A 17,254-nucleotide genomic window follows, 5' to 3' on the forward strand; every position below is an offset into this window, starting at 1 on the left:
CGACATTTGGGCCGCTAAAAGTAGACATTGCAATTAATCCGACGTAAAATTACCCCCCATTATCGCTTGATTTATGTGATTTTATTTTGGTTGGTGGTAAAAGGTTACGAGACTTGATCGGAGGGTTAACAATAACTATTAAATAAACTCGTCTTTCTTGATTAACCCTCTAGTCTCCACCAACATTGACATTGACACCTTGTCAAAATAAGGACATCTATTCTCTAAAAATTTGGTCAAGGAATTAAAAATGTAAATCCTTGCATTTCCTAAACTTAGTAAAAATACAAGTTGCGTAAGCTTTTGAATTTTAGACACTTTCAGATGAATTACTTTAAATGTGTTGAACAATAATTTTTCAAAGAAACTAGAGATTAAATTTTCCAAAATGGTAAAAACCAAGGTGTCTCGTTTAAAAGTATGATGGTCAAAATTGACTAGCTCGTTGGCCTAACGAAATAGAAGCAATGATATTTCTATATTGCATGGAGCTTCAACCATTTCACGTAATAAGCTGTATTCTAACAAGCTTGCCTTTAAATCTGCTATGATTATCTGAAGGTCTTTCTAGACAATGCGTGTGGCTTGATAACTTAGAAGTTCTAAATTACATGATTAGATTGTTCTTCTGACTTTATACCGCAAACAGAACAAACATTTCACTGTAATTTCAAATGCTTTAAACATTTATGTTATAATAAAACATGTGCATAACATTTTGAATTTCTATAAAATTCTTATATATTACAGCGTCACAACGTTATAAAGTGTTTTAAATTTTGACTTGTGCTAGAATATTAATATTCTTTGAAGGTATACTCGATGCTTACTAACACAAGAATAACATTACAGTATGTTTGCTGCTTACTAACATCAGAATAACATTATGGAGGGCTTAATACTAACTTACATAACAATAACATAAGATATGCTTGATGCTTATACTAACATCAGGATAATATTATGGAATGCTCGATGCTAACTTACATAACAATAACATAAGATGTGCTTGATGCTTACTAACATCAGAATAACGTTATGGAATGCTTGATGCTATCTAACATAAGAATAACATTTTATGGTGACATTTTGGGAACATTTTATCAAACTCATACAAGTCGCAATATTAATGTATTTCTAAGTGATGTCATATTACTGTTATCAAATATAAATTTGATAAATACATTTTAATATATTATTGTTACATTAATATCCATGGGTGTCTTATGTCACTCTTATCAATAAGTCACTATTTACAGTAACTTAGGAAGGTAATATCATTATACCTTAAGCTTCGATACTAAATATAATGATTTCGGAATTTAATTTGTTCAATTATAGCAATAGATAGTTCAATAATGCAAATAGTTTTGTAGGACTCTTAAAGTTGAAGAACACAATCGCAGAATGCCCTCGAATGAAATAAAAAATATTTAAAGTTTATAAAAATCAGCCCTTATAAAATATTTAATGAAATGAATGTAGTTTTACGTTCTACCTTTTTATGCTTCAAATGGACACTCGGGAGAGTGACAGTTAAAGTAAAATTTAAAAAGCTATACTTACAACCACCGAACTGTCCTCGCTGTATAAATGGAATTATAAAAGACACACAGTCCTAAAATAAAGTTTATCACATCTGTTTTGTACATTCTCACTAATAATCCTCGAAACAAACTCGGAAATAAACAAACATAAAACGTTAGTGATGAAAACGACGACGATGATGAGAGAGTATTTGGTAAGAGTAGTTGATGGTGGAGCAAAAGTTAAGGTTTCCGCTAGTGCTCCTCAGATAGTCCGATGTCAAGTGATCAATGTCAATAAATTTAGACGTATTTAATCTCTTATCCCCGACTATTAACACCATGACGAGGTGGAAGGACCACAGACGGGGATGGCTGATTTGTCAAAACATCAATTACAGCTAACACTCCATAACTAATTAATCCAATTGCCGATAAACAATAGAGATTGTAATTAAAACCGCAACTTAATTAGACATCGGTCTCTGTTCACACTTACGTTCAAATTATTTCCTATGACCGTATGGGCCGTCGGTAGCTTAAAAATATTAACCACGTCTTTAACACCTCGTATCAATATTACAAAAAACTCATAAAATTATATTCAGATGTAATTTGCTTGATCAAGATGTTGACTCGGGTGACGACGAATTGTTTTTTGTTATAAGATCCTCCACTTTTCGGACACTTGAACGATTGAGGATATGTTCACTAAGTGATACTTGAGATTGTTTAAAGAGAAAGCCACACTGATATGATATTGTCTGGTTAGTTTCAACTTTTAACCACTCACTGTCGACGTTTGCTCCGCCTCTAGCGCGTGTATTGTTATCAGGCCCTTCTAGCACGTGGTGTGGGAAAATACTTAATATATATAGTAAATAGTTTGAAATTGATCTGATGACAACAAAAAATATTGTTTTCCACATGCTTCTGAGCTATTCTCAAATAAATGAAGGAGCACTGATATAGCTTAGTGAGTTAGAAGTTTCCTCGCTCACACGGGTGTCCCGTATTACTTCAGACATAGCTTTTTATTTTTAACAGTGTCTCAATTACCATAGGGACTGGTACCAAGTCCACGAGCCCCCAACCCTCGGAACAATACCTGGAAATCTTTCCATTAATTTGACTTACGGGAGCCTCAGAATACACGAGAGTATAATGTGTTAACACAAATTCCCAAGGGGAGAGGCCCTAGTCCACTTAAGTTCATCGGCCCCCGCTTATCTAGTTGAGATACTGATTTCCATCCTAGTGATCCCACAGTCAACATTCCATTTAATTCACAAGAAGGCTAAAAAAAATCTATTGAAAATCGCATTCAAGATCTTCCTAATCAGAAATCAACAGATTCAAAACTTTTCTACTGCTATGCAGCCCTTTTGACAATTTGGTACCCCCCGACCCACATCCATCAAATTATTCCATGAAACGCCACTGTCTATCAACAAAACCTATTCGCTTACCAAATCTGAGTTCATCTGAACATTAAAAACTATATGCTCAGAAGCCAAATCTAGTGGCACAACAGGGATATCTAAGTTTGACTGCTCTTCGAAGACTATTAACTTCCACTTGTGGAATTGTAGAAAAGCTCATTGTAATAAATGTTGTTATCTTTAAAATCCTTCGATTTTTATATTTTAAACTATAGGGGTAGTTAAATTGGTACATGCTGCATGTCTAAATCTTGTTCATTAAGGTCATTTGTATGCATATTTTGAGACGAAAATATGTCGGAGAAATACGAGTATCTACAAAAAATGCGTATTAGACAACCGAAAAATCTTCATTTTAGGAAAAATCATGAATACGAAACTTTCGTGTATCCCTAACGCTGATAAAGTGGACAAATTTGGAAAAGTAGTTCAGTTCATAAGGAAACCCTAGATTTTCCCCTCAACCTAAATTGTAGGATCGTATTTGAAGTAACGTATGTATGGGGAATTCAGTAAGGTAGACATTCTATGAGCCGAAAAGTAATAAAATTTGAAGTGTTGTCTAAATAAAGTAATATTACCAATCTAACAATCAGCCGACAAGACAGAATAAAAGAGAAAAGAAAGACAGAAAATTAAATAAATAATCGTGAAAGAAAGGATGTTCCGTACGTAAATTGTACGGGAAATTTGGTCGCCGTATGTTGTTTTTGTTGACTATACAAGGTAATAAAGGGAACGCGAGTATAACTTAAACATGGTCAGACGAACAGATTTACCACCCAAACACTTCAACACGACTTCAAAAAGATTAACAAATACATAAGAAAACTTTAATTGTTCTATTAGATTTATTTCATTAATCGTGTGACACCTTCCACAAGTATCTACACATGTCATCACAGACAAATATAATGAATAAGGAGACAGCGCATCGCCTTGCAGAACTCCGCTGTCATATAGGATTTTACTATTGACAGGATGAAAATATTTAGTAATGACCAAAATGCACAAATATATTGTAGACGCCTGGTTTTGAAATTGGGATTGAGCCGAAATAATACATTCAGATTTTTCAACCCGATTTTCTCTTATCAGTGATACAGTTTGGAGGGGCTGACATGAAAAAAAAAAAGGTTTGACCATTTGGATGGGACCACACAAGGTCAGTCAAAGAAGTACCAACAGATATTATTAGGGGGTTTAAGTCTAAAGTGATGGAGCCAGGGTTAGACCCATTGCTCCAAATAAAGTCAAATTTAAAATGGACTCTGATAAAGTTTTATTCCTATGCTTAATACCATTTCGGATTTTATTATTGTCATTTTGGAGTTTTACATCCTACTTTTCTCCACAAGTTTCGTCCAATGAAGACATGTGCTGTCTTCGTCTACTATATTGTTTACCAACTTTATTGAGGGCTTCAATTTCTTGCCCAAATTCGCCGATTTTTCAATGATAACTAAAGAATAATAGAGCAGACAAATTTATAACAAATTATTTGCCTGATAGAAATAATAACACAATATTAAGCTAACAAGTAGGCTACGGCCATGTTAATGTTGAATTAAATTCCATTGGAAATTTTTTTATTTGAAAATTTTGTCACCTGTAATTAAAGTAATTTTGACATGGTGAAAAAGATATAAAATGTTATATTAGAACTCCAATTAGATCCAATTAAGAGATTAATAATTTAGGAAGTACTATACATGGGATTTATGGATTTTGCCCCGGGGCCAAAATGACACCTAAGAAATTCAGAGAAAAATGCCAAATAAATTTGAAATGTTTGAAAACCTGTAAGACGTATGACATACAGTCTAAATTTCAAATGTGGCAAGCGTTAGTATGTATACCTTGCTAATTGTTATTATAGGCTATATATGTATATGATAAGACATATATGCAGAAGCACTATAGTAGAATTTCTTCACCCTAAAAATAGACCAAGTCTCAGAAACGAGAGCTAAGTTATAGAGTGGGGCCTTAAAGTGTTCAATGGTTCACAGCTAACCGTCCCTTAATGGGAACCTTTAAATCCTTGTGTGTCTAGAATTATTCGGGTTTGAAAGTTATATAAAGAAAATACATACATGTATATAGAAGTAGAAAGTTTTATGTGTATTTGAAGAGATTGTGTACTTTTAGTGCAGTTAAGGTACTTCTGAAATCAACATTATCGAGGGGGGTGGGGGGATATTTGGGTTTTATAATCATAACAATTATGCTCAAAACCCAAATTATCCACGAAAATGCCGACTGCAGTCTGATTAATTCCTAGCAAAGTGTTAAGTTGCAAGTTTGTCTGCCGAATGTTTTCAATAAATATGCTCATTCGCTAGCTTCATTCTTGTCTAGCTTACATGTTTAGCAACTCCTCGAGTTAGCCCATCACTTAATGTCATTTTCCGCGTCGGAAGTAATCTGTTTCTAGATCTTTTTAGCCAATCTGTGACGTAGAGACGGCTGTTTAGTATCGCTGTCAACATGTAAATATGTTGATAGAACAGATATTGCTTTTTTTAAAAAAACACGATGGTAGACAACACGATTATTCTACAGTGTAAATCAGACCACAATTAACTAATTGGTTAGAAACCACAGCAGCGTAAAGAGAGAAACCCTGGTTGGTGTCCACAGAGGTCATGTTTTTGTGTCTTACTAGTCTACTACAAAGCCCCACAGATTACTGGGCTACGTACAGTGGCTCAACTACCACAGAGACTGTGGGACCCCCACCCCCGAAAAATTTTTTAAAAAAGGCAGGTGTTAAAAAAATCCCGGGGAGGAACCTCATCCAAATTAAGTCCACGGGCCCCTACTCATATAGCCACTGGTTACAAGTTTCAAATGTTTTAACGAGAAGAGTGGTAAAATATTTTCGAATCCGGCCAAATAATATTAATTGTCAAGGAACTTGATCAATGGACCTGAGCGTACATTAGAGACAAGTATCTGTAGAACTCGATGAGCCCTTCACGACTTGCAAAACGATATCTTTTAGCACAAGAGCCTGCATAGCTTTTCATATTATTTCAATTCAGTTCAAGCTCTTTTCTTCGTCGTTTTTAAAAATCAGAGTTTTCGGCTTATTTATAATATTTCTGGTTGTTCAAGAACAAAGTGACATAAATGAGTTATCTCCCGTTGTCTGTAACCTCGGCCATTGAAAAATCAAGATGGAAGCCGTGTTATCGCGTTCGGTGCAAATCATTTCGCCAACATGGTAATGTATTTCAATACAACTCCTTTTAAAAGTATTTGTATTTTGAAGAATGCATTTGAGACATCGATTATTTCGACCGATAGAATGTCTAGTTTCCTTTGGTATATTTTCACAACAAGTCTCAAATAAAAGGTTGTCCTTGAACGTTCTTCACGATTTCTTCTGGAACTATATTGTATTTGTGGTTAATTGAACCACAGTTTAAAATTAATCAGAGAAATTTAGAATGATTTTTTATGAGTGTAACTACTTAACTCAACCTATTTTTTTTATCCAAATTTTACTATTGGTCTATGCTACTATGGTCACTAGGGCCTATAGAGTGTAGAATGATTCCTTTCTTCTTGGATTGACCAACCCAAAGAAAAAATAATCAACAGAGCCTTTTGTTTTGTTTTCCATGAGTCTGATTCATAGCGACCTTGTTTTTGTGCAACAACTGCTTTTGTAGTGTGTAATGGAGCATAGCCTTCTAGTCTTTGGAAAGGTTAAGATTTAGGAACTGTATTTTAACTTTAGCTGGCATCAATGTTTGTATGTGTGATGGCATGTTCAAGAGTGATTTGATACCATTATATCTTTGTTTTACAGCACCCAAGTGCGTGGCATGGCTACCTTAAAAGACAGTAAGTGATTTTTGTTTACTAAGTCAGAAAAGCAGTTCTATAGGCTTACTTTTGTCTTTTTCCCATAATTGTTAATGATCCGTTACTGATTTCCTTGTGGTTGCAGGTTATCATGCCACACCTGGAGGTAAAGATAGTTTTGGACTTGCAAGATTTAGTTAATTGTTTACTAAGATTGAATATGATCATCTTCGCAATATTCATTTGTAATAGCTTGACAGAGCTTTCTTTAATACAAGATTATGCATAACATAATTCCGTTTCATTTTAATTTCAGTTCGTATCAGATTAAAGTCTGTGACAAATATTCAGAAGATTACCAAATCCATGAAGATGGTGTCAGCTGCTAAATATGCTCGAGCTGAGAGAGAACTTAGACCAGCTAAACCTTATGGAGCAGGAGCTAAATGTAAGGATTGCAACTGCACTTCTGTTTAGAAAAAACTTCCATTGATATTTTTTTTTATTGAACAGTGTTTCACGTAGGGTTCAATGTAAGTGGTTTGCAAGTCAAAATGGCCCATTTTGCAATCCAATATTTCCTATGATTAGACAAATTAGAATTTATCTTAATGATATGTGAATCAATTCAAATTATATAGTTATGTGAGAATTTTCTGCAAATTTAATAAATATACAGCTCCTCTCAACAGTGTGTATAGTCTACAGGAACTAATGGCATCGGCAAAATCAAACTGAAGTCTACATCTACAACTGGAACATTTTGAATTGCTATATCAAAATTGCTAATAAAATTCTTCAATCTGAATTGAAACCTTGCTTCAAGTTGCATTTTTAGTGGGCTTATATCATATTTTATATTGAAATTTCCGAACCTTTTTTCTTTTAGTTTTAAATGATATATTTTTTTTTAGCTTTCTATGAAAAGGCAGAAGTCACCCCTGATGAGACAAAACCAAACCATTTAATAGTAGCTGTGACATCAGATAGAGGTCTATGTGGTGGTATACATACTAGTGTAGTCAAGGCTATTAAAGCTGATCTAGAAGAAAAAAAACCTGGTGGAGAATTCAAGATAATCTGTGTTGGTGACAAAACTAAACTTATATTGTCAAAGTATGTTGTTTAAGATTCCTGTTTTTATGAAGAGTTGCACACTTCTTTATTTATCTACCTTTCTTCTTAGTTTTGGAATATAAGTCATGTATTAAGGAAGGTGAAAATGTTTTAACTAGGGCTGATGAATCGAGATTCTTTCTTTTCGATGCATTACAGTGGATAAAAATAATCTTGATGTATCGGCACAATAATTTATGTAAATTGTTAGCCCCCTTTAGTAAAAAATGACGCAGAATCATCTTATATTTAAGAAATTGCGGTTTAAGTATAATTTTCACATCAAAATTTGTAAGTAATCAATTCTTTCACAATTCTTCTTGTTCAAAATTTCTACTATTTTTTCTCTTTCCTTATATTGAACAATTATCTGGTTGATTTGTTGTTTTTTTAGACTGTTTCCTTACCAATGTGATTTTAATGTATTTTGTAGACTGTTTGCCAATGAGATGCTGTACTCATTCAACAATATTGGTAAAACACCACCAACATTTGCTGATGCCAACTTGATAGCTAAAACAATCATGGATTCTGGTTATAAATTTGATAGTGGTTCACTCTATTATAATGTATTTAAGTAAGTTCTTTTACAAGTGGAATATGTTTGTGTTAACTGTACAGTATTATACAAAACTTTTACACAAAGACATGTTGAGGTTGTCAGTACTTTTAAAAAAAAAAAAATTCTGTTTACCAATATATTTGAGAGGACAAGTTATAAAACTTCCATCGATAAGTGATCTCAATTTGGGAATCGATACTGAGCTTTAAGGAACATGGTCCAGCATTGAAAGCACAAAACACACAATAGCAATGGGTTGATGCTTATAAAAGATAGCTTGCCAGGCAAGGTAACATATGCCCACTGGCAGCTGTCAGAAATGATTAAACTGTCTTTAGTGACTACAGGGTTGCACAATATAGCTAATAGAGTGAAACGTCAAGTCAGACACGATATTTCGGTGAAATATAAAATAAAAATCAAAAGAATCTGTAAACAATTGTAGCCTGTAGAGTGAGCACGAGTTGCACAATATAGCTAATAGAGTAAAACGTCAGGTCAGACACGATATTTCGGTGAAAAATTATCCGATCATCACGAAAATCAATAGGGATCATATTCATAACAACATTGACATACGAAATAAAAATCAAAAGAATCCATAAAGAACTGTAGCCTGTAGAGTGAGCATGGGCCAAATGAGGACGGACGGACCGATGGGGTGATTACAATATACGCCCACACGTATACATGTGGGCGTATAAAAAACCAAGATCCTCTCTCAAGATAACATGTAATTTTTACTAAATCAATACTTAGAAAGTAGGTCAATTCTGGCATTCGTATGTTTTTATTTTTTTTCCCACAATTTTCATTAAACAAGAAATAAATTAAAGTGATACTACGTCTTAGAATCATCATAAAATTCTCAAGAATGGTCAATATGAGTATATATTCATCAGTTAACTTAACTGGTGCCATTAATTTACAACAGAATCCCTGGAAAATTGGAAAATTCATAAAACTAAGTAATTATTGAAAAACACTAAATATTAATTTTTTTGGAAATTATTTTGTTGGATTTATTGGATTATATAAGGATCCTGTTATGTTATTTATGACACCAGGTATATCTACTGATGAATATATGCTCTTATTGGCCAAGTTTAAAATTTTATGTTCATTCTAAGAAGTAGTATTCCTTTAATCAACATAAAAATATTTGTTTTCTAGGAGTGTTGTATCTTACAAAACAACCGCTCAGCCAATCTTCTCACAAGAAAGTGTATCTAATGCCAAGAAGATAAGTTTATACGATAGTGTAGATGATCCCATGTTAGAAAGCTATAATGAATTCAACCTAACCAGTTTAATCTATTATGCTCTGAAAGAAGGAGCTTGTAGTGAACAGAGCAGTAGAATGACTGCCATGGAGGGTGCCAGTAAAAATGCAGGTATGGTTTTTTTAAAAGATGGATTCCCTTATTTTCATTTATGAAAATGCTAACACTTATATGAATAGAAAGTAAAGGTGTTCTAAGGACTTTGAAAAATCCCAGTTTGTCTCACATGTCCATAATTACCAGCAGAATTCCAATGAGTGACCGATCAAAAAAGGTCCAAAAGTGTTTTTTTTTTGTTTATCCAGACTGTATATACAACTCTTAATTATATGCAATAAGAACATAATGATATGATTAAGAATACATGATAATTCTTTAGAAACACCAATTATTAATCAAATAGTTTGCTTAATTTGACACTAAAAGAATAAGGAAAACTATCTTTAAGTTCTAATTTAAACACATTTATAAAGAGGTTAACTACCGAAATGAAAACAGAACTTCTGTCAAATTGACCTTTTAACCTTACTTGGTAAAGAGTAGAAATTTGATTGGTTAAAGCAGAGGTCATCGAGTCAGGTCAAAAGGTTGATATGAAGGTTCAAGAGGGCTGTAGTTAGACCCAAACTAAAGTGGCTATATTGATAATAAAAGCTAATGAAAAACGGGATGTAACTTTGGTCTAGAACCAAGTGTAAGATTTTCATTCTAAAAAGTAATACAGGTTATTGAAATTTATTTAGTGTTAAAAAGTAAAGTGAATACTAACACCACTCAGTAAAATATTTTCTGTTTTATTCAATTTGCAGGTGAAATGATTGACAAATTACAGATGACCTATAACAGAACTAGACAAGCTGTCATCACAAGAGAACTTATTGAAATTATTTCTGGTGCTGCTGCCCTATAATGCAGAATACTGGATAATAGTTCTATAGTCCTGGTTATCACATAAAAGGGAAGAATATTAGAGAGTGCTATTTATACAGGAAAATGTATCATCAATTTCTCCATCAATAATTGTTATTAATACAAAATAAAAAGTTTAAACTACTGTGTTGTTACCTCCACATAAGGTCAATTTCGCCTCTGCATTTTACCGGAAGAGCCTCTGCATTTAATGTGATGCGCCTCTGCATTTTACAAAAATAGCCTCTGCATTTTACCCAAAGAGCCTCTCCATTTAACCCAATGTGCCTCTGCATTTTACCTGACATACTCTACATTTTCTTCAAGGTGCCTTTACAGTATTGTAGCAAAAATAGAGGTCAAGAATTCACTCAAGGGTTTATAAACGTTTGGTCAATTGATTTATCCTATAAATTTCTTTATTAGGTCCAAGAAGATTTATAGGATAACTGTTATGATCATCTTTGATTTAGTTCATTGCATATTAGCATCACAATTATTGTAAACATAACTTTAACCCTGTGCCAGTGCCTTATATTGAATAATAACTTGTTACTTTTCAATCACCCTAACCTATAAAGGAAAAACTAGTTATATTTAAAGACATGTCTTCAACTTCTGTTTTAATTCATACAGAGTTACAGTATAATTAATGTAATACATCAATAAACAATTTGACTAGGATCATTAAATTCCCTACACCACTCTTGTGACTAGTTACAGAAATACTACCTCTCAGAATGGACATAAAATTTAAAGTCTCAAACTTAGTCAACAAGTGTATATATTCATCAGTTGGACTTACCAGGTGCCATGACTAAAGAATAGAATCTCTATATAACACGATTTCTCATTAAACTAAATAATTATTGAAACTTGCTTAAAATTGCTTAGTTTAATGAATTATTACTTAGTTTTATGGATTTATTGGATTATAGAGAGATTCAGTTATAACACCAAGTAAGTCCACTGATAAACAAAGACTCATTTTAACCAAGTTTAAAAATTTCAATTTTTGGTCACAACTATTGCGTAGCTACAGTGAGACATTGCACTATACAAAATAAAAACACAAAACAATGCACATAATTTCATTAAATTGGAGGTGTAGTCCAGCACAATTTGAAAGTGTAGTCAAGCACAATCCAAGAGAATTTCAAACATTAACAGTCAACTTAGTTTTAGAAAAATGAACAGGATGTAGAATGCATAGACCTGGTGATGTGAATTTAATTTTTCTTAGAATAATTGATGACATGATACATAACTCAAAGCATAAAATCATTGACAAATATTACTTAAGCCATACTGATTAATGTTAATTAACCTCGCCTACAGGCTTGGCAAGTTATTATAATCCACATATCTATTTTAATGTATTAGAGAAAAACACAAAATTTTCTACAAACTTAAAATTGGACAGAAGCTTTGAGCAATACATTCAAAAACAAAAAACCCACAGTCACCTTTTTATAAGTAATATAAATAATATTTTACCTATACATAGTCAACAAAATTTTAAGATCCATTTAGACAACCGAAATATAAAATGGACTGCTTATGTCCCCACAAAACACTTATACCCTTCTTCGACCATAACAAATTGGACCCTCAATTTTGAAAAAAATATCTCAAATACATGTAGTTTCAAGATACTTGGAGGTCACCAATGTATATCCAACTTTCTTCCACTACAACTTTCACTTTCTTCTCATATTCTCGAACATTTTCTTGGTACATCTGAGCAGCGATATTATTTGCAGGGCTGTTTGGATTGGGTTCATCCAGTAATGACTGAATGGATGTCAAAATGGCTGAAACATCATAAGTAGGACTCCATCGATTTTGTAAAATGTCTAAACATATGCTTCCATCTGCATAAACATTGGGGTGAAACATTTTAGACACAAAACGAACGGTTGGAGGTTTGTTAGGGTATTCCTCGGTAAATTCTATAGTTAATTTAAAAGTACCATCCTCAAATGGTGTATCATGTGGTCCGAATATAACAGCATTCCACACCATGATGTTATTATCAGTTGGAGCACCACTGACACCAGCTGGAGGATCTTCCTGTAATCTTTTAAAATCCCTCATTAATCTTCGTCTTGCTGGAGTTGACATTTTGTGGTTATTTTTGTATTATCAGATCTTTCGTTCTTTAGGCTTTCACTTGTCTAAAACAAATAGTAAATTAACTTTACAATAAAGGCAATCTGATCAAATAAATAGGGCCTAATAAAATTAGTACTCTTTTGATACACTGTACAATTAAGAAGTTTGCATTTTTCTAGATTTTCCAATTTCACTTTCACTTCATTTTCCGATTCGGGTCCATCTGCAATTTCATCAATCAATGAGAATGAAGAATGTACAAAACAATGAATCAAGTGGGAAAATCGACCTTAAGTTCAAAAATATTGCAAGTATAATGAACGTTTGGGCAACGAATAGTTTTGATTCTTTCACAAGTGGATACTCACAACAGATTTTACACTAGACCATTCTGAAAACTAGCTTTAATCATTAATGAAAATTGATCTTCACCAACACAAAATGTCTGGATACACACCAAAGGGACTGTACTCTATCCGAATGTTGAGATAAGTTAGTCCGAAAACTCTAGTTTTGTTCGTGGCACAAGTTTGCACATGGGTGGTTCTTATTTTGGGGAAGTAATCTATCTAATCCAGAGAGGCTATTGGGCGTGGTGTTTAGTAGCAGTGACTATAATGGTTGACCATGTACACCAAACCGTTTGGATTATTTCGAAAACTTTATTTGAACAATTTTCTTATCCAATTAATTGTCCTTTTTATATATTTCTCGAGGGATTTTTCACATAATCAGATTTTTTTTCTTTAAATATAAATCAACTGCACACTGTATTTATTATTATTTTTTATATATCACTACAAATTTTCAGTCGAAATAGTATCTAATCGATTATTGAACAACTTTTCTTATCATCATGTGATCTCAATCTAATTTTACCTATATCATTATTACACCTACTTATAGTGATTTGCTATTATTTCAAAATGAGTTTAATACAATATATTTGTTTTTGTGTGCTGGCTTTTATAACCGCTATAAACTCTGCAGAAATTTGTGTGAAGATTAATTCGTGTTCTTGTCGGAATTCCAGTGGTGTTCTTGATTTATCTCCTTTGGCATCGTCTGATAGCGAGCCCACGTAAGTTGATGTATTTTTTAAATTTTGTATCAGGTCCGCAGTCAGACTTGATTGTTCGGAGGGTCAAGTAAAGGAGGGGGACGGGGGGTGTCTGAGTACAAAATATGATATTCAACGTAATCATATACTTCCCGCCTAGTGACATTGCCCCCACCCCACAATAAGTACGGGCCAAATCAAAATGCTCTGTGACTAAATCGCAGTAACGCAAGTTACCTTGTGAACATGAATCTACTATTATCTTAACTGCCTGGTTTGACTACATGACGTGAGACCATCATTTGTTTACACATTCGCCAAAATCTTGGTGCGGTTACTATTTCAGGTTCAAAGATGTTGAAGGTAGTTTAAAAAGTTATTACTATTCATGGAATCCCTGTACCCCATTTACAGAAGATCCCACAAATTGTGTCAATGTATCAGTAAGTTTATTCCAGTAAGGTTTGGACATAAGTTCAGGGGTTATTTTAACGAATTAAACGGAGGTTTCGGACCGGTGGTCTTTTGCTTTTAATTCTACCATTTCAACATCCCGTTTGACCGTTTACGACAAGTGGTTGCTGAATAACCTGAACATTTTAGAATGCTGATACAGCAGATTCTATTCAACCCAAATTATTCGGACGGGGAATTGAAATACATTTGCAAAAGGTCAAAAAAGTCCCATTTTCACCGTTTACATTCACTCTTAAAGGGACAGGTGTGCCATTTTTGGGGGGTTGAGTTTAGTCCTGAATATATCCAAATAGTCTTTAGAAGTACTAATAATGTTAGAAAATCCCACAATTCCTTAAAAATACTTCAAACTAGGAATTTTACTCGCTATTTCTATACATTACAGATTGACGAGTCGTCTATCTAACATTCAAACACGGATAATTTTAGACACACATGGATTTGAAGGCTCAAATTCTGACAGTGAGCTGTGAACACCATTACTGATTAGCTCAGCTAAAAAAAATCCGGGTTTTGAGATTAAAGTGTGATTGGTCAAATTAAATGGCCTACCTGTCCCTTTAACGCTTCTTTTAGACTGACAAATTCTTTTTCCCAAGATATCGCCTAACATGGAGATCAGATCACACTCAAGAAGTTTTTTTCCAATTTTAGGCCTGTAAGACAAACATGAATGAATATTACAGCTTGGGAACTCCAGACAGTGCTACATTTGTAACGGATGAAACGAAAGGCTTGATGCTACAATATTCATCAACAGGTATTTTTAAAAGGTAGATCATCATACAGCAATTACATCTTAAAACGCGTTATACCTTTATCAACAGAAGCACAGATTGGCTTTAAATTACCAGGAGCTCCCTAAAAATAATGTTGCCAGTGGCGTAGTGAGGCTTTCATTGACGGAAAAGGGGGCGGGGGTTCCGGGGGGGGGGGGGGGCGGTATCCGAGCACCTCGGCTCCCGATTTGGATTTTAGAGGGTACGTGTTTGTCGCAGTGAGGGTCAGGGGGCCATCCCCTGGAAAATAGTCTAATCTAAGTAGGCGGAGAATACATTTAATGGCACCAATACCAACAACCCCCTTTTTGTATACGCAACTGAATGTTTCCAACAAATTACACGATTTACTTGTTCCGTTTTCATGAATCCTTATCCGGAGTTATTCTAGGTCAGTCTCCAAGGACTATCATATCGATTAATGTACTAATCTGAATCTGTTAATTACAAATCTCCCAAAAATTATCCTTAGCATTTCTATTTGTTTAGATTATTAGATTAATATATGTGTATTATCACAAGGTGTTATATTTCAGACATTTGGAAGTAATCTTGGTGTGTGATCCAAGTACGAATTCCAGTTTAAGTGTAAAAGGAGAAACACATGCAGCTAGTTTACACCACGTAAGAATAGAAATGGATTTTATATTACACCTATGGCATCTATTTTCACCATTCCATTTTTCAATCAGACGTCTGTGGTTGATGACGTCATTATTCTTAAAGGGCCTTATGGGATAAAGCATATTATTTTGCGATAAGTGACGTCACCAAACACTTCTTTTTGAGGAATTGCAGGAACCACAGACGTCTGATTGAAAATTGGAATGGTGCAAATTGATGCAAATATTGAAAATAACATTTTCATTCGCATATCGTTTGTCTTGGAATGTATTTGGGTCGTTACGTTAACTTCACAAATAACATTTAGCATGAATGACATCACAAGGGAAATAAGTAAAGAGTAAATGGAGCTATAAATGTCCACGATACAGGGTTGTTATTTTGTTACTGCTACTGAAAGTTACTATATTTTGTTATCACAGGAAATGACACTTCGCAGTAAATACTGCTGTTTTCAACCGGATGATACATCAACTACCGAATCATCAACACCATTTACTGATTCTTCATCTGAACTACCATCGGGTTCAACAGGAACTGCCTCAGATTCTACCATGCCATTTAGTGGATCGACCAATCCAGATACCGGATCAACCAACCCAGATACTGGATCAACCTATCCAAACACCGGATCAACCAATCCAAATACTGGATCAACCAACCCGAACACCGGGTCAACCAATCCAAATACTGGATCAACGATGACCATAACAACACCCGAATCATCTGCGCCTACCATGTTACCGCTTTCAAGATTTATTGTAATTATTATAATGGTGTTACTGAAATTTGCGTTTTAGATATTTTGTCCTGAGCAAATGTTTGTCCACACCGGCCACGATTATAACCATATGCATGTAAAATGGAAACAGAATATGAAATCCGAGTTTCACATTGTGCGATCTTCTTTGCGAAATATGTCAGTTGTCTGAATATCGCGCAATATAAAACTTGGAGTAATAACATGGTTTCAGTTCCATTTTCATATTCTATATTGCGCTACAATTGATGTATTGAGGACTAATTTTAATAAACATTTTGTACTGTAAATTGCAACTAGACTAACGCAGTGTTCATTACTACCATCGAAATAGCATACCATTTTTTTAGCATGATACCCTCACATGTTTTAGAGTCATTTACTAACCAAAATGATGAAAAGATGATCGGACGAGATCATTTTGAACCATCAAGCCCATGCGTGACAGTCGACTAGCCTTTAATACACCATCACTTTAGTAAAACTCCATTTATTTTATTTCACCATCACTTTATATTAATTACCTCCCTTTATACGGTATAAACGAATCCATTGGCATCCACGACCATATGCATGTTGAGACCATGGTTCAATGAAACTTATCCGAAGAACTTCGTAGAGTAGTCGGCGCATATGAACCAATCAAAATGACCTTTTACATACGAGAGTATATTGTAATATTTTATTCGATATATGTCGAGTTTTTTTTTCAATATTTTGTTCAATTTCTTAATATTTACAAAAATGACCACGTGCATGAATGCCCGGTTTGAAAATCACGGGGT

The 17,254-nt window shown here is 33.9% G+C and overlaps 3 protein-coding genes across 3 annotated transcripts; 2 read left to right on the forward strand and 1 right to left on the reverse strand.

Moving 5' to 3' along the window:
• Window positions 1-6,122: 6,122 nt before the first annotated feature.
• On the forward strand, window positions 6,123-11,188 carry LOTGIDRAFT_235900 (hypothetical protein). Its single transcript, XM_009065892.1, has 7 exons — window positions 6,123-6,197; window positions 6,789-6,823; window positions 7,101-7,232; window positions 7,699-7,900; window positions 8,334-8,477; window positions 9,636-9,856; window positions 10,555-11,188. The coding sequence occupies exons 1-7, from the start codon at window positions 6,151-6,153 to the stop codon at window positions 10,653-10,655; spliced, it is 882 nt and encodes a 293-aa protein (XP_009064140.1). The 5' UTR covers window positions 6,123-6,150; the 3' UTR covers window positions 10,656-11,188.
• A 59-nt stretch (window positions 11,189-11,247) lies between these two features.
• LOTGIDRAFT_195991 (hypothetical protein) lies at window positions 11,248-13,200 on the reverse strand. Its single transcript, XM_009065893.1, has 2 exons — window positions 13,138-13,200; window positions 11,248-12,831 (listed from the first exon to the last, which is right to left on the reverse strand). Exon 2 carries the CDS (start codon window positions 12,776-12,778, stop codon window positions 12,302-12,304), a length of 477 nt encoding a protein of 158 aa, XP_009064141.1. The 5' UTR covers window positions 12,779-12,831; window positions 13,138-13,200; the 3' UTR covers window positions 11,248-12,301.
• Window positions 13,201-13,695: 495 nt separating this feature from the next.
• LOTGIDRAFT_235904 (hypothetical protein) lies at window positions 13,696-16,764 on the forward strand (the record flags this gene model as incomplete). The annotated part of the gene is made up of 5 exons (XM_009065894.1): window positions 13,696-13,850; window positions 14,176-14,272; window positions 14,961-15,079; window positions 15,622-15,709; window positions 16,132-16,764. The coding sequence occupies 5 exons, from the start codon at window positions 13,696-13,698 to the stop codon at window positions 16,507-16,509; spliced, it is 837 nt and encodes a 278-aa protein (XP_009064142.1). The 3' UTR covers window positions 16,510-16,764.
• Window positions 16,765-17,254: the final 490 nt, after the last annotated feature.

Source organism: Lottia gigantea, assembly GCF_000327385.1.
Source record: "Lottia gigantea unplaced genomic scaffold LOTGIsca_71, whole genome shotgun sequence".
Lineage (NCBI taxonomy): Eukaryota > Metazoa > Mollusca > Gastropoda > Lottiidae > Lottia > Lottia gigantea.

What these genes read in the sequence shown, in the direction of transcription:
- LOTGIDRAFT_195991 (XM_009065893.1), bottom strand. Translation starts at nt 12,778, where the DNA reads ATGTCAACTCCAGCAAGACGAAGATTAATGAGGGATTTTAAAAGATTA.
- LOTGIDRAFT_235900 (XM_009065892.1), top strand. Translation starts at nt 6,151, where the DNA reads ATGGAAGCCGTGTTATCGCGTTCGGTGCAAATCATTTCGCCAACATG. An exon ending in CATGGCTACCTTAAAAGACA is followed by an intron (nt 6,824 to 7,100) that starts GTAAGTGATTTT and finishes TTTTAATTTCAG; the next exon opens with TTCGTATCAGATTAAAGTCT. An exon ending in GGGTGCCAGTAAAAATGCAG is followed by an intron (nt 9,857 to 10,554) that starts GTATGGTTTTTT and finishes TTCAATTTGCAG; the next exon opens with GTGAAATGATTGACAAATTA.